This window comes from Primulina huaijiensis, chromosome 9 (genome assembly GCF_012295235.1).
Source record: "Primulina huaijiensis isolate GDHJ02 chromosome 9, ASM1229523v2, whole genome shotgun sequence".
Classification (NCBI taxonomy): Eukaryota; Viridiplantae; Streptophyta; class Magnoliopsida; order Lamiales; family Gesneriaceae; genus Primulina; species Primulina huaijiensis.
This window is the reverse complement of record NC_133314.1, coordinates 3704771-3725176: the sequence shown is the minus strand read 5'-3', so window position 1 is coordinate 3725176 and position 20406 is coordinate 3704771. Positions and strand designations below refer to the sequence as shown.

At 34.2% G+C, this 20406-nt stretch overlaps 4 protein-coding genes across 4 annotated transcripts; 2 read left to right on the top strand and 2 right to left on the bottom strand.

Annotated features, from left to right (window-relative positions):
* On the top strand, nt 1-1959 carry LOC140984869 (upstream activation factor subunit UAF30-like). The gene is made up of 2 exons (XM_073452541.1): nt 1-375; nt 1646-1959. The coding sequence occupies exons 1-2, from the start codon at nt 100-102 to the stop codon at nt 1766-1768; spliced, it is 399 nt and encodes a 132-aa protein (XP_073308642.1). The 5' UTR covers nt 1-99; the 3' UTR covers nt 1769-1959.
* A 296-nt stretch (nt 1960-2255) lies between these two features.
* Nucleotides 2256-5617, bottom strand: LOC140985185 (uncharacterized). The gene is made up of 7 exons (XM_073452956.1): nt 5409-5617; nt 4712-4884; nt 4573-4625; nt 4005-4119; nt 3732-3854; nt 2732-2891; nt 2256-2567 (listed from the first exon to the last, which is right to left on the bottom strand). The coding sequence occupies exons 1-7, from the start codon at nt 5541-5543 to the stop codon at nt 2382-2384; spliced, it is 945 nt and encodes a 314-aa protein (XP_073309057.1). The 5' UTR covers nt 5544-5617; the 3' UTR covers nt 2256-2381.
* A 1174-nt stretch (nt 5618-6791) lies between these two features.
* LOC140984542 (serine/threonine-protein phosphatase PP2A-2 catalytic subunit-like) lies at nt 6792-15174 on the bottom strand. Its single transcript, XM_073452040.1, has 11 exons — nt 14945-15174; nt 14002-14058; nt 10913-10996; nt 10287-10358; nt 10124-10195; nt 9083-9123; nt 8255-8321; nt 7765-7956; nt 7586-7675; nt 7354-7461; nt 6792-7195 (listed from the first exon to the last, which is right to left on the bottom strand). The coding sequence occupies exons 1-11, from the start codon at nt 15035-15037 to the stop codon at nt 7130-7132; spliced, it is 942 nt and encodes a 313-aa protein (XP_073308141.1). The 5' UTR covers nt 15038-15174; the 3' UTR covers nt 6792-7129.
* A 3926-nt stretch (nt 15175-19100) lies between these two features.
* LOC140984987 (uncharacterized) lies at nt 19101-19564 on the top strand. Its single transcript, XM_073452702.1, has one exon. The coding sequence runs from the start codon at nt 19187-19189 to the stop codon at nt 19544-19546; it is 360 nt and encodes a 119-aa protein (XP_073308803.1). The 5' UTR covers nt 19101-19186; the 3' UTR covers nt 19547-19564.
* Nucleotides 19565-20406: the final 842 nt, after the last annotated feature.

The window sequence follows — 20406 nt, the reverse complement described above, 5'->3', positions numbered from 1 at the left end:
TGATATAGCATTGATGTAGAGTATTCCACTTTGAATGAACCCTAAATTCGCCGGTCAACACTCTCTGCTTCACGCACAGATCAAATTGAAGAAATTCCAATGGCGCATACTTCTGGGCTTTTCCGGGGCTGCAGGGCCTTGTATTCCGCCGCCAAGTCCGCCGCAGCCCCTTCTCCGAAACCCAACATCTCGGCCTCCAGCAATAAACCCGCCGCAGCTGCCGCCGGTACTAAGGACAAGAAGAGTTCGCCTACGGGGTTGTTGAAAGCGAAGCCAGTGTCCCCCACATTGCGTAACTTTGTGGGTGCCTCAGAAATTTCTCGTGCTGAAGCTCTTAAGAAAGTTTGGGGTTATATCAAGCTGCATAATCTACAGGTATCACTATGGTTTCTTATATATCTAATTTCACTTGCCTTTCTTCTTTTGGGTACTTTACCGTTGACGCTTAAAAGCACCTTAGAGGTCACAGTCATTCATATTTCCTTACATTTTGAACATTGTGGCTTGTAAGTTCCATATTAAGCGTAAGATGATGTGATAATTGTAATAAGTCTAAAGTTTAAAATATCATCACCCATTACTCTTTGCTTGAGTAAGACATGAATCTTGAGTCTGGATTCCAGGGCACATGTGATCCTTACTGTTGTGTTCTTTTGACATCTATGATTTGTGATTTAAAATTTGGCTGTATTTCGGTTTTTTTCTTTTGGGGTGTGAATATTTGTGAGATTTGATTGAATGGGAGGGAAGAAAAGAAAAAAACATAAATAAATATTTTTCATGCTACTGTAGTTACGTGACACCTAAATGTATTGATGTTATTCAAAGCATGTGCTATTCTAAAAACTACTTTAGGTTGTAGCCTTGTTCTGTCGATGATATGTTTTCTTTGCATGGTAAAAGATAAAACTTTGCGTATATCATCTGCTGAAACTCTAGAGCACCATTTGGTGCATATATCATCTGCATGAAACTCTAGGGCACCATTTGGTGCGCCATATAGGACTCCAAATCTTTGTTACATCCCGTGTTTGACTCAAATTTTACAATAATTAGAGTTAAAAATAGTTATGTTATCTTTATCTTTCGATTTATTATTTCAATATTATAGATCTTTCACTGTGTTCCAATAGCCAAACTGTGCATAGGTATAATTGGATCTCAATGTATATCGAAATCATAAATTGTTTTGAATTTTTCTTTCTTTTCGAGCAGTGTATCCTATAGATACTCTTCTCCTTTATGTGATGAATTTACTTACGTATCGATTTAGTTTTTGACTGGGCTCATAAAGCATCTGTACCCTTTTTCAGTCAAGTAAATTCAAAACTGTGACAAATGCGTTGGATGAGACTGTATATGAATCAGAATATATGGATACTTCGTCTTCAATTCGTTGTTTGTTGTGTTCAGTGTGGAACACGCTAATGTTGACCTTGCAGAAGTTTGTATTACTTAGTGTGTTTCAAATAAAAAACTAAACCAAAACAATAGTCATCGTAATGGCCCTGTGAACAAAATACACTCCCTTGTATAGTTCTTTATGCTTTTGAATTTCAGAACCACTTGTTGTGAAATATCATGTGATGAATTTCTGATTTTTGCTTTCCAGAATGTTTAGTGACACTGCTGTGTTTGTGTACAGAACCCAAGTAACAAGAAAGAAATCTTTTGCGATGGGAAGCTCAAGGCTCTATTTAACGGAAAGGAAAAGGTCGGGTTTTTAGAGATAACGAAACTGCTTTCTCCTCATTTCGTGAATAACTAACCGCTGATTAATCGTACGTGGCAAACTTTTCTTGTTGAAACCTTGTAAAATCTCAAGCTTAATCTTTGTGATACTTTGTTAGCTGGAGATAGTGTACAAAACAAGCAGATTAATCTTACCTGTGTTTGTTGTTGGCTTTCAAGTATATGCAAGCGTTCTAGTGCTTGTAGTGTTGTGCTCTTTTGGTTTTAGTATGTTGTGAACAGCTTCCGATGTTAGCAGACTGATTAGATGTGTTTAAATTTTAAATCTCGGCATTATTTGCACTACCAAGCAAACACAAACTGAGAAAACCATGTTTGGATCGATTGACCTAATTCATACTTTCCACGGTGATCAAACCAAAGTAATTCGGTTAGTTTGGTATGGTCGAGTAGTTCAAATGACCAAATTTTTACTTGCTCCTAACTGTGATCGTGGCTTCACTGTGCTGCATATGTTTTTGAGGTTTTGATGGGAAAGAATGTCATTAATAAACATGAGAGCATGATAAATCTGATTCTGTATGTTGGAGACATTTGATCGGTTTATATTCATTCGATGGAGAAAAATGAAAGATAACACATGGAAACTAATTCTAATTGCCAATTGCATGTGCAAATTAATTGTGTAGCTAGTCAAGTAGGTGGTGTATCCATTGCTCAACAACAGCCGGAGATCCATACCATGGTCTTTTCTCGTCGTCGGAACCTACAGGTGAATGGTACACTCCGTCCAGACTGATGTTGAGTGCACCATCCAAATGTGCAGACATTTCTGGCACGACTCCATCTCCCCATACATCTGCCAGCCCACAAACCTAATACATTCTCCAAGTGATATCACATACCAAACAGGATAAGAAAGCCACAAAAAATGACGCAGAATGGGAAAATGTGATTGTCTAAAACCAAGAAAACAACTTTTCTTCAGGAATAATATTGGAACTAGAAAACAGGACTTAAAATGTTGTCAACCATTTACCTGTTTATATCCTTGACCAATAAATCGAGCTCGCAAGGAGGCAGATGCTGGCAACGAAGTGTTTACCACCACCGTTTCCCCAACTTGTTGGTCAAGTTCAATCAATTCTACAGAATCATTGTTATCACTTAGTCCAAGAAAACGGACCCCTTGAATGTACCTGCCATTCACACAAATCGGTCCGACCATTTTATCAGGGGGACAAAACTTTTTACAGATTCTTGCTTTTATATTCAGTTCTCTTTTGGCACATATCTGATATCACCATCCAAACAACCAAGAGGATGATACCTTCAGTCCCGACTCCCAGTTATAGTATCATGTATTAACAATCATTATCAGTCATGAAAGCTTAGTAGCTTTTCTCTGCAAAATATTTGCATGGAGTGCCCTCTATAAATTATGTTATAGGAACAATAACCAGATTGTTACTTCCCTCAGCAATTTTTTCTCCGATGATTTAGCAACTTCTGAAGCCAGCACAAGAATGTAGTTTTGAAAGTGCCTCCGTTGAATCAGCAAAAATGCCCAGAATATAGCCCAAAGAAATGAAAGTGAGAGTCATGCGATTTTCTGTATGTATGTATATATTTATCAACCAAATTCCAATCGTTTAAGGAATCTCTCATGCCCAGAATGCTATGTTCACACATTATGGAGTCGTTATTAATACAAAAACCTTTAAAGGTGGGTAATGAATCCTCCTTTAATCACAAATAACCAAGCTAAGAAGATGCATTCCTCATTATTGCAGTAACTTTATCTTTCCTTCTTTAGTCACTGTATATAACAACTTTTGCAGCCGTATAATATATCACTTATGAAAGTTTACCTCCACTATAAAATATTTTGATTCTGTCAACGAGTAAAAACTCTGAAATATTATATTCGGTCTGCTTAAGAAGTCAGGATAAACATCATTGTAGCATCCAGTGATTGCTACTCAAATATCGTTTAGATATAATCCTAAAAGGATAAATATTGACAAAGCTTCAAATACCTGCCAGCAATGCACACATATCTTAGTTCTGGAGAGTAAACGGCTTTTGCACAATTCTTTTCAACATAATTTAAGAGACCCCTGGTTTGATCGATTACTCCCGATACACCTTTTGGCGGTGCCCTAACATGAATTTAATTGATCAGTTATATTCATGAAAGGAAAAACTACATAGAATTTCATTTTAGATACAAAAACAGAGCACTTCGTAGCAAAGGGTAACAAGGCAAAGAGAACTGATGTATAATTTCAATAAAATGAAATATCACATACAGGTGTGGGGTTCCTAATGTCAACAATAAAGAAACATCTGATGCCCCAAATTCTTGCAAGTAAACACGAGCCAGCCATCCTCCTGCTGAGTGCCCAATCAACGATATGCTTGAATCTACAATGGAATGCCTTCATTATGTAATGTATTTAAAATTAGCTTGTTTTTTGGTTTGAAATCGAATTACGAGCTTTAAGCTCAAAAATTAGGACAGGTTTCAACAGATTCCAATAATAATTTTTTCCTTGGGGCATATCACACTACAAACAAATTTAAATTGCAAAACCTGAGATTATAAAGATAAAAATAAGGTTAGATGCAATCAAATAAATATTAGGGAATAAATTTTAGGATTCCATTTTCTTTCTTTAATCCATCTGAACAACAAATGTAGGATGTCAAATATTTTACACATGAACAGCCCTTGGCAAACTAATTGGCATTCCATTTTAACAAAGGTAAAGTACATGCAGGTTGAAAAGCACAAAAGTGGAGGCGCAAAGCTAACTGCGGCAGCTTCGAATTTGATGTAACGTTCTAATGAAAATTGGCAAGTGAGATTAAAAATACCTGGAACCAATTTTTTTGCTTCATATACTGCTTCTTCAACCCTCTTAAGATACCTGCAATGAAATGCAAAATAAGAAAATAAATGAAATATGCATTCAAATACTTAGATTTAAAATAGAAGGTTACAAAAGACAAGTACCAATTAAGAACTGGTCTAGGTCGAAGACTGCCTTTCCAATAGTTCGAGTCCACCAAACCAGCAGCATTTCGCAGCCAATCGATTCTTGAAACCTTTGCAATCACACTGGACACCCCATAGTCTTTCAAGATAAGGTCTAATTTCTGATAGTCATTTGTGTTGTTTCCTAAGCCCTGACAGAGACAATCTCAAACAACCACAAACACTGAGCCCCGGCTTATTGCAAAAATTTCAGGAAAAGAGAGAGAGAGGTGGCAAAAAAAAAAGTTTAAATTTAGAATCCCATATCTGAATGACACTCTCATGATATTTTCACAATGCTAAAGAAACTCAGTGGACGTTGAATTAATGAAACTTTCTTATTTGCTACAAAAAATTACTCATGTGTAAATAATTATAAAAAAATCTCAAATGAGATGCAACTAAAGTCTGCCGTAAGACATAAGATCTTGATTCGACATAAGATGCGAGTAACTCGATTCGACGAAATTTCGGACAATGCTGAAGCTCAAGGGAGAGTAAACTAATAAAAATGTAGCAAATTCTGTCACTTGACCACAACCACATTCAGTAATGTTAGAAAGAACGTGGGCATGCTAATAATTTGTGAATGAATCTTCTAAAAATAAAATACAAACACAGAGAGTGAAAGTGGGTAAATAAGCGACACAGAGAGAGAGAGGAAGAGAGTTGTAACTGGAAGGATAACAGCAGGGCGGGGGCGGCGGCTGGGTGTCGAAGTGCCGGATGACGGGAGAGTACAACTGCAGGGGCGGCGGAGACGTATTGACGGTGGCGGAGAAAGCGGCGGCGTAGCCAAAGCCACGGCCATCTTTTCCCACCGTACGACCCAAAAGCTAATGCGTGAGCTAAAGTTTGTGATACGTGAGTGGCTGTTTAATTTTAGGTGTAAGTTGCAGATACTAAGTGTCGGTTAAAATCTCTCTTTGTTAATATTCAAGGTGAAACCAGTGGGAATAAGGCCCTACCTCATTGACGATATGTTGTACATCTACCGTGCACACGTATGTGATCACCGATGAGGTGTCACTCACTCATTGGATTTGTTGAAATATAGAAAATTTGTGTATCAAATTGGTGAGTGACACCTCATCGGTGTTCATAAGAACATATGAGATCTTACACATCCAAATTAAAATTGAACCATAAAATATAGTGCAAGAATATAATTTTTAACTCAATTGACTCTCGCTTTAATTTGGATGTGTAAGATATCATATGTTCTTACAAGCTCCACACATTTGAATCAATTTTAAATCATTGGATTTATGATTACTATCCTTGTGTTAACATAAAGTCAACCCGTTGCACATCGGTAGTGGACAAAAGATAAGAATAAATAAAATTCAATTAATATGGAGCCATTATCTGTCGAGTTCTTTCAATGAGGATGAAGATCGTTGAAACCACTCATTTTTTCCAAAATTAAAGTTTTGCGCTTCATCTTTTCTCCCGCATTGAAATCTCTTGAAATATAGAGATATAAACAAACCAAACAGCTCACGAGTTTTTCGGAGCTCTATCGAGTTCGAAATTATTCATTAAACTTATCGAGCCGAGCTCAAGAGCTCGAGCTTCAGGATGTTCGGCTCGTAAGCTCGTGACATATTCGCGAGCTCAGCTAGTTTTTTGGATTAGTTTGTTGAGCCATAAGTTTTTGTCCCACGTTGCTATTTTAATGAAATGTAAGAGATTGAAATGCTATAAATGATAAACATACCTCTTAATTCCTCATATATTAGTTCACATTTTGACTAAAAATGATCAACGAGCTCTAAAAAGAACTTGCTTAACGAGCTCAAAAATTAGTACGCTTAACGAGCCGAGTTCGAGTCATGACCGTTAAATATGATAAACGAATTATTATCGAACCGAGCTCGAACTATTAGCAAGCATAGTAATTTCAAACAAACCGAGCTCGAGCCTGATAATAAAAGTTTGAATGAAGCTCGAGCCTATATATCCTAAACGAATCGAGCTCGAGCCTGATAGTGTCCGTCTCGTCCTTACTGAAATCAAACAAAACTTTAAGGGTAGAACAAAGTTCAGCACCTACTCCAAATATGAAAAGAAACCTCGAAATTAAGTACTGCATTACAAATTAATTCCATAAACCAGTCCACAGAATAGCAATCATCAAACAAAAAATAAAGAAAAATAAATAAAAGCAGTAATTAATGAATAATAAAGTCAAGAATCCAAAAAAGCTACAAAACATGATAAACGCTAGCATCACTAATCTGCTTCACAACTTCTGAGTTAGAAAATCACTTGGGTCAGAAGGCCTTATTCATTTTACATGCCTCTTCACTCTCGAAAAAACATGGTAACTTTATGATCGAATCTCAACGCTAACAAGAGAGCACGGCCTGAGAGGTTTACTGAGTATAGAGCTTTTTACAAGAAATAATCTGGTGTTCTTCGAGTTACGTCAGGCTCTCCCCTCCTCGGAGCTGGCTCAAACTGAGATAATGTAAACACAAGGTGTGCCATCAACTAATAATCACTTATAGGTGTCAAAGTAGAACGAACATAGATAGCACTACACAATAACTAGTAGTCCGCATTCCCAGTAAAAAGAAATATAAAACATTGATAAAGAAGATCGAAAGAGATGAAACCTGAATAAATGTGTGCTCTCTGCAATCATCAACTTCCAAAATGGATGCCATGTTTCCACAGCGATAGCAATAATTCGGTGCACTGAAAACAGTGACGACCTTTTGTTCCTGAGGAAGCGAATATCCGATTTGTCAAAGTAAAAAAGGTCTGTATTTCAACTGAAAACACCTCTTCTAAAACTAGTAAAATATAAGAAATCAAAGGCAAAGAATTCTGAATTGCAGTAATTACATGGGCCCAGTTGTATCCCTCCATGACAAGCTGATGAGCTCTTGCAATTAGTTTTAAATTATTGGTGTGATTAAACTGCTCTGATATGTCCTGAAATATAGGCAGTAATAGAATGAGAGATTAATCAAAAGAAAAAATGCAAGAAAACAAGAAAAATTTGAACCGTGTTTTGAGATTGCCTGGCCAAAAGTATAACCAGCACCACGAGGGGATATACCCCAACCACAACGATCATCAGGATCAGACCACAACAGATCACACATTGCACCTTCATGCGGCACTTCTTGGAAACGATCAAAGTTTCTTATATTATCAAGGGTTTCAATAGAGGGGGATAATCCACCATGGAGACAAAATATTTCTGACTCAACCTATTGAAAAGATCAGTTGTTAACAACTTGCATGATCTATCGAAACAAAATTAAATAATTAAATACATCACAAAACTTTGGACTCAAAACCAGCACCTCCACATAATAATTACCAATTCGATTCACTCATTTACTTCATTAATTGCTACATTTCCAATACAACTGGGGAAGACTAGCAGCAATCTCAAAACCAATTTATCAGAAAATCCAGGGACCAACACAATAAACTGGAAAATAATCTTTTAACCTTTGAAACAAAAATCATCTAGAAGCTGCATACAGAACAATAAAGAATTACCAATGCAGTCAGAGGTAAGTAGTCAAACAGATCGGTGAATGTCTTCCATACATTAGCATTTCCATATCTACAATCAGAATAAAAAAATCAATATTTGAATTAATTTGGGATGGAAAATGAGAAAATTAATATGTCAAACCCATAGAGATTACACCATTAAAAAATAGCATTTTAAACAATAGTATCCCCCATTCATATAATCCATCAACACTACATTGTGAAACAGAAGACAAATTCGCAATCCGCCTCTCATAACATAAAGCACATGTTCCATCCAAGTCATTCAAAGTTAGTTGCGCCTGGAATCTACAACACCACAATTAATAATTATTAATAATACGCACATGAAATATTTACTATTGCAACCAACAACTATACAAAACATCAACATCAGGAGAATCTCCGAAGTTTAGAAGTATGTCCGGTGACATGAGCAAAAACTTGCAAATGCGTCAAATGAGGGGGTGACTACAGCGATAAACTACTAAGTCTGAACAATTTGATGACATGTGAATAAACTACATATCAAAAAACAAACCATCATTTCATCCCCTCTACAACTGCCTCCATAATGCATAAGATAAATTTAATTATCTTTTCTACTCAAAATTATTTGTTTCTGGAACATGCAATATTTCATTACAGTACAGAGCATATATATGCAGATTAATGTAGCCACCTGATCTTATTATTTCATGTTTATGAACACAAGAAATCTGGTTAAATTTTAACGAATATTATTTTTAAAAATCTCTGATTAGGAAATGAAAGTAAATTAATAAACACTGAGCTAGATTTAAGCCAATCACGAGGACATATAGAACTCACTTCCGCAGGCATTCGTCATAAAATCCATAGACTTGTGTAATCTGTAAAAATAAACAAGTATTAAGACAAATAAACAAATTTTAATACTAGAAAAAAACACATCCATTAGCCAATTTACATTCAAAAAAGCGTAACTTGAAAAATGTCCTCACATTTTTATCAATGACACGGAATTAGTTAATACATGTAAAATGCACAAGCAACTGATAAAACTTCCTTTTGACCAATTTTACAAAAAATACAGATGTACAACCCAGTTTTAATACCTAGTATCATCATAATGAAATTAAATGATTATTGACTTAAGCTAATAAAGGTTTTGATTTATAAGCTTATTCAACATATTCATCCAGATGTGCTAAAAGTGCAACATAACGTTGTGATATGACCACTCATTTCCTTAAAAAATTCATTTGTTCCTCTGCCCTCACTTTCAAGATTTTCTCATTCTTCCATATTTATTATCGGTTTCCTACAAAAATAAATTCTTCAAGAACTTGCACCCTATTAAAGATTGTGAATCAGCAAGATGAAAAAATTAAATATCTTAGTTGGTAGCAAGTTTATCGTAATATATACCAACTCAACGATACCATTGGATAAGTTCTTTCCATTGAAGTATGCAGGAAGAGTTTACCTTATTAAGAGATACAATGCACTCATAAGTTGTTGACTGGAAAGGATTAGATGGTAAAGTTTATAAGATGATAAGGCTTACTCATCTGCACGTGCATTCTTAACAATAAAATATACATTTCTTTTATCAGAGCTACAACTCCACATGCATCGAAAACATACATATAATCAAAATAAAAAATTAAAGAGTGTGGTTCAATTAATAATTCCTGACACATATTCTTAACCAAGGCGATTAATCCTAAGTGCAGCTTGGACAAACTTCGTATCTGATGAAGACTTGATCTTGTTTTATGGATTCCATGTAAAAAGATTGGCATTCAGCACAACACAAACTTGCAAAAAAGTAACATAAAGAGCTCATTCTGCAACACGTTAAGGGGAACAGAGAATGTAAATGAATACCTGTCTGCTTTCATGATTTCCTCGAAGAATTGCGATCCGGTGAGGATACCGAACTTTCAAAGCCACTAAAAGCTGCAGGCAAGTCTTATAAGCATCTTTCATGCCAGACAAGCAGGACAGCCAAAACTCAGTATTAGGCAAAGAAATCATGAAACATACTTACAGTTACAGTTTCGACCGAATAGTAGCCCCTATCAACATAATCACCCATGAATAGATAATTTGTGTCTGGACACTGTCAGCAAGCAGATGAAACATATTAGGTACTCAGTTTGGCCCAAACTTTAACATACTTACACATCAATTAACTTGAGTAAAGGCAAAATAGAAAAACTAAGAAGAATAATCCCACAATTCCATCGGTATTCACTAACCCCTCAGTCAATATCTTAAACAGCAAATGAAGTATACCTATAAATACCTATTCCAGTGAACTAGTGACAATAAGGAAAAAAGAATAATTAGGAGTTAGGACACATAAGAAATGGATTTGATAAATTTACTTGTCTTTGAAGACTCTTGCATGTAAAGCATGTATGCAAAAAAAAACGCATTAAAGGAAGTTAAAACAAACTCCAGCGTCAAAACAAGTGACAATAACACAATGAAAGGGAAAATGCACAGCAAATAAAGTAAACACGTTTTAATCTTTTAAGAGAGAATGCCACGTGATTAATTAATCGGATCCCCGTGTTACAAATTAATTATATTCCCCAAAACCTGATGTCAAAGAAAAAACAGAGTTCAACTTAAACTCCATTTCTTTCGACACGCAAATAATTATGATACCTTCCCTCCAATGCGGAAAAGTTCAGCAAGATCGTGAAATTGACCATGAATATCACCACAAATAGTCACGGGACTTTTTACAGGCTGCATACACAAAAAAAAAAACTCAATCTAGCATCTAACTGACAAGAGAAATATTAGTGAATGAAACTCGAATTAGTGCTCATGCAGAATTATACCCACACAAGCCCATAAACTATATGTATCAATCAAAACAACTAACATAAAAATTCAAAAAGAGTAAATTTTCGAAAAGACGCGGTTTTAACACGATTTCCTAGAGGCACATTCTGGAGGCATTGATCTAAATATTAAGAAATAAATAAATATTTAAGCACCAGGATCGAAAAAAGTACATTCGAGGATTCCATTGTTGATTAAAGTTTAAGAAAATACCATCCAAAAGAAGCATGAATATGAATTAGCCTGTTAGAAAACTATTAACTCTCAGAAGCCACATGGCACCAAAAAAAATCTTAAATAAATAAAGATTTGAAAAGTTTTAAATGAAATCAATGAAAGTCTTAAGATTTCATAAAGCCCCAAAATTGTGAGTGTACAGAGATTAAACAGGCCCTAAAAAGGTAATGTTTGCCACATAACCGCATAGCTATGTAAAGAATCAATTGTTTCATGTGATGGTAAGCATCTGAGAAAATTACTCAATGAGAGCAATCCCTACCAATTAAGATTTCTCGATTATGATAACCCAGTTTGAATATAAACAGATTCTTGTTCATGGACTGAAATTTATCCATTTACAAACACTTTTGCCAAGAATCACCTCAGATCATTTTCCATTGGTCTTGGATTTGGAAAAAAGTAAGTGGGGACCAATGCCTTTTAGATTCGAGAATGCGTGATTGAGGCACAAAAGCTTTAAAAAATTGGTCCTATCGTGGTGGAACTATGCGGAGATCCAAGGATGGAAATAATATAAATTTATGGTGAAACTCAAAGCAATAAAGGGTGACATTAGAAGATAGAATGAAAAGTTTTATGGGATGGTGGAAATGAAATCGCCAGAGTTAAGAGGTAAGATCAGCAGACTGGATGAATTAGAGAGTGAGGGTTGGGGATCGGAAGAAGTATTTAACGAAAGAAAAGAAGCAAAATGGTTGTTAGAAGAGTTGATATGTCGAAAGAATCAAATCAATAACCAAAAAAACAAGGTCAAATGGATTAAAGATGGGGATCACAATACAAAATTTTTTCACTCGCTCTTAAATCAACGGAAGAGCAAGGCTACCATTAACAGATTGGAAACATATGATGGATCGGTTACTAGCGATGATGAAATTGTCTCCATTATTTTTAAGTTCTTTAAGGAGTTGTATAGTTTGTCAGAGTCGAGATGTTGGGGTATTGAAGGAGTGGAGTGGTGCCCCATTGATGGAGATTTGAGTCGAGAGTTTGAAAAACAGTTCTCGGAAGAGGAGGTCAAGAAAGCAGTTTTTCAGTGTGATGGATGTGAGAGTCCGGGGGCCGACGGCTTTACTTTGGCATTTTTTCAAGAGTGCTGGGATATAGTCCAAGGAGATCTAATGAAGGTTTTCGATGAGTTCTTTCAAAGCGGAACCATAAATGGTGTAACCAATGAAACGTATATTTGTTTGATCCGAAAAAAAAATGAATCGATCAAAGTGAAGGATTTCAGACCGATTAGCCTTACAACAAGTTTGTATAAGATATTAGCAAAAATTTTAACAGCAAGGATTAATGTGATAACAGAGACAATATTCGAATCTCAGAATGCTTTCGTTGGAGGAAAACAAATACTCGATTGTGGTCTTCTAGCGAATGAACTACTCGAAGAGGGAAAGAGAAAGAAGAAGAAAGGGTGAGTATTGAAGGTGGATGAAAAGGGGGTTTGGAGGGAGATGGAGAAGATGGATCAAACTTCAAAGGATGTGTGTCGAATGTATCATTTTCTGTTATGATTAACGGAAGGCCAAGGGGTAAATTTAAGGGATTAGACAAGGTGATCTGATGTCTCCTTTTTTGTTCAATTTGGTAATGAATGTGTTGGGGAGATTAATTGATAAAGCCAAGGATGATATTAATAAGAGGGATCAAGGTTGATAGAGACAAGATAGAGATATCTCACATTCAGTTTGCGGACAATACACTTCTCTTTGTGAGGAATGAGGACCATATCAGGTTTTTGGTGCAAGTTGTGAGATCTTTTTGCGACATGTCTGGATTAAAAATCAATTGGGAGAAAAGTGCTTTGTTGGGTATCCACTGTGAACAAGAAGAAGTTGAACTATTAGCACAACAAATTGGATGCGGTAAAGAGAAGTGGCCGATTAAGTATTCGGGAGTGCCTTTAGGTGGAAATCCGTTACAAGCATCGTTCTGGGACCCCATTTTTGTCTAAGATGTCGAAAAAATTGGCAGGTTGGTGTGTGTTGTGTAGAAATGAAACAGAAACTCAGGATCATATGCTCGTCCATTGTGCACTCACGAGCGCATTGTGGGCTAGAGCTTTGCAAGAGCTGGAACTGGTTTGGGTGGTGCCTAAGTCAACGAGGGATTTATTCGCTATGGATCTAAGACAACTAACTGGCATGAGGGGAAGAAATTTTTGGCAAGTGGTGGTTCAAGGCATATGCTGGACAGTAAGGCTGGAAAGAAATCGAAGAATTTTTTAAGATAAAAGAAGACACTAGAGAACAGTGCTGGGATAAAATCAAGATCAAAATTGCTATGTGGATCGGCACTCATGATGACTTTAAGAACGTGTCGATCTTAGATATATTGCGAGATTGGGCTTAAGTGTATCATTGATACAAAATTGATATTATGTACTTCCTGTTGAAAGTGAACCACTAGTCAACTGATGTACTTAATTATTATCATATTTTTAATAAAATATCGTTTCTTATAAATAAATAAAAAAAAGTTTGAATATATTTGTTGCAAAAACTATGTCACATAAATGTGGCTTCAGCCTTTGGCAATTGATTTGATGATAATAAAACATTACAAGTAACGTTATTATTTTCCAAGCTACAAGAAATGAATAACCTAACAATGAACACACTCACACCAGATGTAAACGTGAACTATATATATATTTTTAATACCTGAACATTGCTTTCCCCCATTAGTACCTCTTTAGCTTTCTCACATAAGGTCCTAACCTGCATTCACAAAGTGAGAAACATCCCATCCTACACTAAATATTATGTTTTCACGATGTGGATAAATGATAAAGAACGCATTAATTAAAAGTCAAACTACCAGCGGCCAGCCAATCCTTAGATCAAATATAAAGCATAATGTCATGGTTATTTATCAATTACCATAACTAAAAGAAGCAAGAATCAAGAAGAGAGTCTCCAAATGTCTTCTTAGTTACCAAGCAACCTCAATTATTTGTGTAATGTTGCCTAAGCCTCTAAATAAAAGGAAAACAACAGTAACATAATTACAAACATCATGTTCTTTCAAGAATTGATAATCTCCATGAACTTTCAATCTCCCCCTTCCTTCTTCTAGCCCTTCTGGGTAACATTCGTCATCCCTTAAAAAATATAATTGTTCAAATTATAAAGCAAAATATCAAATGCTCAAATAAGAAAACACCACATATCCCCGCTCATCAATCACCTAAATTTGCATAAACGTACTCTACAGAAAAATATTACCTCCAAGATAAGAAGCCACGCATTCATTAACGGAAAATCCCGATACTCCAACAATAATACCCTAACTGCGGCTATCTAAAACAACAAAAGCTTTCGACTTGTACGCATTTTATTTAATTTATGTTGTCAAAGCAATCTACTTTTTCCCTAAAACCGACAAGAAGAACCAAAAAATAACAAATAATTACAAATGAAATGGTCGAATTTAAAGCTCGAATTGGATAAAACATCGAAGCATAGAACGTGCAGGGAAAATAAAGAAACAATCTTGCATCTCTCCAAAAAGTCAGCTCAACCATATGAACCAGACCAGATCTTTATACCAAAACAAAGAAAAACGAAACAAGATATTCAAAAACAAAAGAAAGCAAGAAAAAACCTCGGGCTCAGACAAAGGCTTGCACTGCATGAGCTGATCAATCTGTTCGTCCAGATTCCCATGTGTGCTCGCTGCCGCCATATCCGCACTCATCTTGCTTGATCTTCAAATGCACCGTACAGATCCGACAGTGTTCGATATGGTGTCGCTTCTCGATGCCCAAAGATATGGCATCCGGAGAAATGATTCCTTAAACCTAGGTCAAAATTAAGTTCACTGGATTAAGATTAGTCATCAAAATTTGTTTAATTGTTTTTGTTAAACCATTTTCCCAGTTTAAAAATAATATTTTTTTCAAATAGTAGATCGATCTCAAAAAATTGACTCGTAAAATAATCTAATAAAAATTTTATTGAAAAAATAATAAATTCACTGCAATGAGGAATAAATTCAAATTCTAATTGTTAAGATATAATAATCTATAGAACCTTAAATATATTTAGAAGTTTAAAATTAAAATTAAAATATTTTAACTTAGACATTGTTTATTCAAATTCAAACAATATAAATGCATAATAATCAGATTAATAAGAAAACAAAAGAGAAAAATAGAAGAAAAACTATAAAAACGTGACGAACTTGAATGAAATATGAAATGAGTGTTATTATTTTTATTACAAAGGTGAATTTTTTTCTCATTCATGATAATCGAATCCATATAATTTTTGTTTGTAAATGACCGATTAATTCATCAAAAACTAATTATTTTTCGAAACTCATATACCGGATCAAAGAGAAAACTGAAAATAAGATTTGTCCATGTACCATAATTTTCATGATTGTTGTAACATTTGTTTTTGAAGATTATTGATATTTATTTATTTAATGTATTTGACAATCATAATTTTTTATTAAAAAATTTTATGACAAGATATTTTTAATATTTACGTGGCCAAACAAACCAAACATAGCCTAAATATATAATCTTAAACATTTGACGATGTTAGAAAATTGAACGTGTCTCACATATGTTAAAATTTTAGCAAAAAAACAATTAGTTTATACTTATCTCGGATAGAGTTAACATCCAAACAAGTTTTTAAAAAAATTTATGACATTCCTTGAACAAAAAATNAATATGTTGAGAAATTTAATCTTCATATTTTTTCTCGAATAAACGTATACGACAGAAATTTTTAGGGATAGTTTGAAATGAAATATACTAATATTAAAAAAAATATCATGATCATTATCAAATCAAAAATACATCGGATGATATTGTCTATCAAGAAAACTTGTGGGAGTGTCAGACACGTGATCATACCAAATGTGAAATGATCTTATTTCTTTTATCAAGCATTATAGATCTCGATTCGACCATTCGTTAGTTGCAAAAGCAAGATAGCAAGATGGCAACACCTCCCATTTGAAACAGTATACTTTGCATTGTAATGAATCTTTAAACTCTTTCATTGCAATTGTTTTGACATCTTATTTTCTCGAAAGAGCTCTCTTAACCTTCAAGACAATTTCTTTATTAGTGTAACATTTTCCAGGAGTTGCCGACTCAATAATAATGTTGTTGAATCTCTCATTGAAGTCATTTAAAGATTCACGGGCTTATTTTGACGTTTTCAAATTTTTGCATCGCAACAATAAGTTTGTTATCGTTCATCTGGTTGTTTCCTTCACAGAGTTGAATCATTTTTCCCAAATCTTTTTACAGTAGCACAAATTTTGATCTTACTAAAAAAATATTCTTGTCGGGTGTCTTGTACAAAATATAATTTGCAACATTGTTCAGATTTGTCTTCTTTTTGTCATCAGAAATACATTCTGATATATGATTTAATTCATTTGTGGTGCTCCTTGAATAATACCAATTGCAGTATTTTTCTTCATGATCTTGAGTGGCACATCAGTGATTACGTATTACATATCATTATCATGTATTTTGATTTTCCAATCACTAAATCCTTCATTGGAGAACATATTAATCTTGTTGGATGATGTCATTGATTTTAAATGTTCGAAGGCAGCTCTTATATCACTTGTTAAAAAATCCGAACCAAATTTTATCGATCTTTGAGCAAAGAAGATCTCAACTGGTGTCACCAGTCAAAATAAATCTCGATCTTGCGGAAAAACAGAGAAAACCATGGGGAAAAAATTCTTAGTGAACTAAATGAAGATGGGTCTCATGCGAGACCGTCTCACAGATTTTAATATGTGAGACAGACCAACCCTACCCATATTCACAATAAAAAGTAATACTCTTAGCATAAAAACTAATATTTTTTCATAGATGATCCAAATAAGAGATTCGTCTCACAAATACGACCCGTGAGATCGTCTCACACAAGTTTTTGTCATAATATTAACATTGAATTGATTCTAGAACAAAATTTTTGTTCACAATTAACAAACTTTGTTTAAGATTATTAAGTACAATTGTCATGTCAATTTGGTGTATCTTCTGAATTTTATCAGTTATTTTTTTAAAAAAATATAATCACGAGGGATCCACCTAAAATGGGTGTGTAATAGTGTACTAATTTATATATATAAAGACTCAAAGCCGGCTATACACTCCAAAAAAATCTAAAAATAGGAGAGGATTCTAATTTTTCAGGGTTAAATGATTTTATGATTAAACTTTTTAGCTCTCAATTAACATCTTTAAATTGTTTTCTGACTTGAGCGTTGAAATGTCTACGTCAAGCAAACCCCGACGCCTCTGACGTTTGTTTGTGACGCAGGCGATAATCTACAAATATTTCTCTCCACCAGCTACTTGGACCCGTTTACGAGGTAGTTAGAATATCCTTCTACGATTACTTGAATTAGTTTACTGATGTATCGCAGTAATGTTCATTCCACACTAACAATCTTCGATAACATGTCATTATTTTCTGACGTCACGTCAACACTCCGTAAAACATCTCAAATCGGAAAAAAATTACAAATTTATCAATAATATAACAAAAAATAACAAATTTATAAATTATAAAATCAAAAATATAATTTTTTTTCCACTAAATTTAACAATAATAGAAACCCTACCATGTTGTAAGAAGCTCTTGGGGGTGTAAAAGTAGACCAATTATAAATCAAAAGGCTACCGGCAAGGGAGGGTGCCACCTTCACTTTTACCTCAAGATCTGGTCCTTGGTCGGTGACACGTGTCAGTACATCGCCACTAATTTCACCGTCCAACTTGTTTTATATTGATTACATTTTACTTTTAATAATAAAGGGTAAGGGATCCAATAATGCATCCAAAAGTATGCATAAGCTTTGAAATTGAAAAAGCTTAATTCTTTCTTTTTCAAAAAATAGAAAGAAAAAGGTTAATTCTTAACCTGCAAGAAAATTTTATTACACGCGCCAACTCATCATTTCCAACAAATTCATTTTTCCCCCTAACCATTAATTAATTTTTAAATTTTTTATTCATGTAATATATATAATTTGCAACAAGCAATGAAAAGAGAGAAGAAAAAAATTAGAGATAAGGAGAAATAATATTTTGTGAAAAGTTATATTAAAATCAGAAAAAATAAAAACATCATTGCACATAAAAACACATCTTTTACTCCTAATAAATATTATATATCTAAGATCGAATGCTTACTATTTGATTGAATATAACAGTATGCAAATGGGAGTAGTACAATTAAAATCATTTAAATCATACGACGACTTAATTGTGTTATTTTTCAATTTCAATCCCTCTAAAAGAAAAAATTTTATCATGTGGAATTCATAACCTCTATTCTAAAATATCGTATGTTTAGAAATCTGCGGAGAATACCATGTAAAACTACAACAAATTCTCTACATTTTTATCGGCAAATTCTATCTTTTAATTCCAACTTCAGTTTTGTTGATAGTTCACGAACCTTAATATTTTTAATACGATATAATTATATATTAAATATATATACAATTCAAACATTTCAAACGTTTCGAGTTTTCGCACCTTCATTCTCGAACCTTAATATCCGAGTGGTAGTTCGCGAATATGTTCGAACATTTCACAAAACGCGAACTTCAACAAAAAAAATTTAAATCAAATTATAATTCAAATATACTTAATTTAAAGCTTCAAATTTTTTTAATATATATGACTCAATTCGTTTAGCGTATGACCCACCCCATTCCACTATACTCTTCTATATATGTAACCCCATCTTCCCCACTCCAAATCAAATAAATCTCTACTTTCCATACAACGTATATACTCATCTTAGATNAAAAAAAAAAAAAAAAAAAAAAAAAAAAAAAAAAAACCCACCAAAAATGTCGAATCACAGCCACAACGACCCCCCCTCGATCCCCCTCCACCTCTGTTTCTTCCTCTCGATTCTCTTCGCGTTCATGGGCATGACCTGGTACGCCAACTACGAATCCATCTTCGAGGGCTTCTTCGACCAGCTGAAGCTCGTCCTCATGGTGTCCCCGCTACTGTTGCTCCTCGCCGTCCACTTGTTGGCGAGGTTGGAGAAGTCGAGCTGGTTCCTCTTGGCTTCGCCGGAGCAGGACGCCATCCACAGGGCGGGGAGCACGCCGTGGGGAGTAGGGATGCTGCTCGTGTTCCTTTTCTTCATGATTTCTTACCACTCCGACGTCCGAGAACGATGGTTCCCCCTGCTCAGTTAGGGATCATCGTGCATGAAATTCTTGGATAATTTTGAGCTTCGATCGTTACCAGGAAATTTATTTTCTTTGTTAATTTTTTTTTTTTTTATCTCCAGATGTTTGTTTACCAGGAATTTTAGCGCGTGTAAAGTATATGTGATTGTGTTCACCAGTTGTGATATATTGTACATACAGTTTGGTTAGAGCATTCACTTTATCAATGTGGAGGAATGTTTTAATTTTTTTAAAAAAGTTAATTTATTAAAATTCAATTTGTAATTTTTTAGCATTTTCTAAACGATTATTTTCACACAAAAAATATTTTAATAAAGTTGAAATAATTTTCAGTGATTAAAAAATTTCAAATAATATTTTAAGTAATAATTCTTTAAATGATGTAAATAAAATTTAAAATGTATTTATTTAATATAAAATAAAAATAAAAATGTGTAAATACATAGTGAGATACACAAATAATGAATGTTAATGTTAATGTTAAAATTAATGTGAGAGAATGAAGATGTTAGTATTATATGTACTAATTATTATGCACACGCGATGCGTGTGTGTACAATCTTTTTTATTATTATCGATGGAATAAAGTGAAATTTGACAAATTATGGAGGGACTAAATTGATATTTGAATTGTTGAAATATAAATAAATAAAAATAAAAGTGTGTATTGAAATTAAAACAAAAAAAAAAACAAAAGTGTAATATTAATATCATATAAAGGTAAAATTGGAAAAAAAAAGTTAGTGTCCTATCTAGGTAGTTATTATCATGTCCTCATACTTAATATAATAGTATAGATATGACATGTTGACTCGTACTTTTTGAGTAACACCTACTAATATGGATGTCTGTATATGACACCCTTA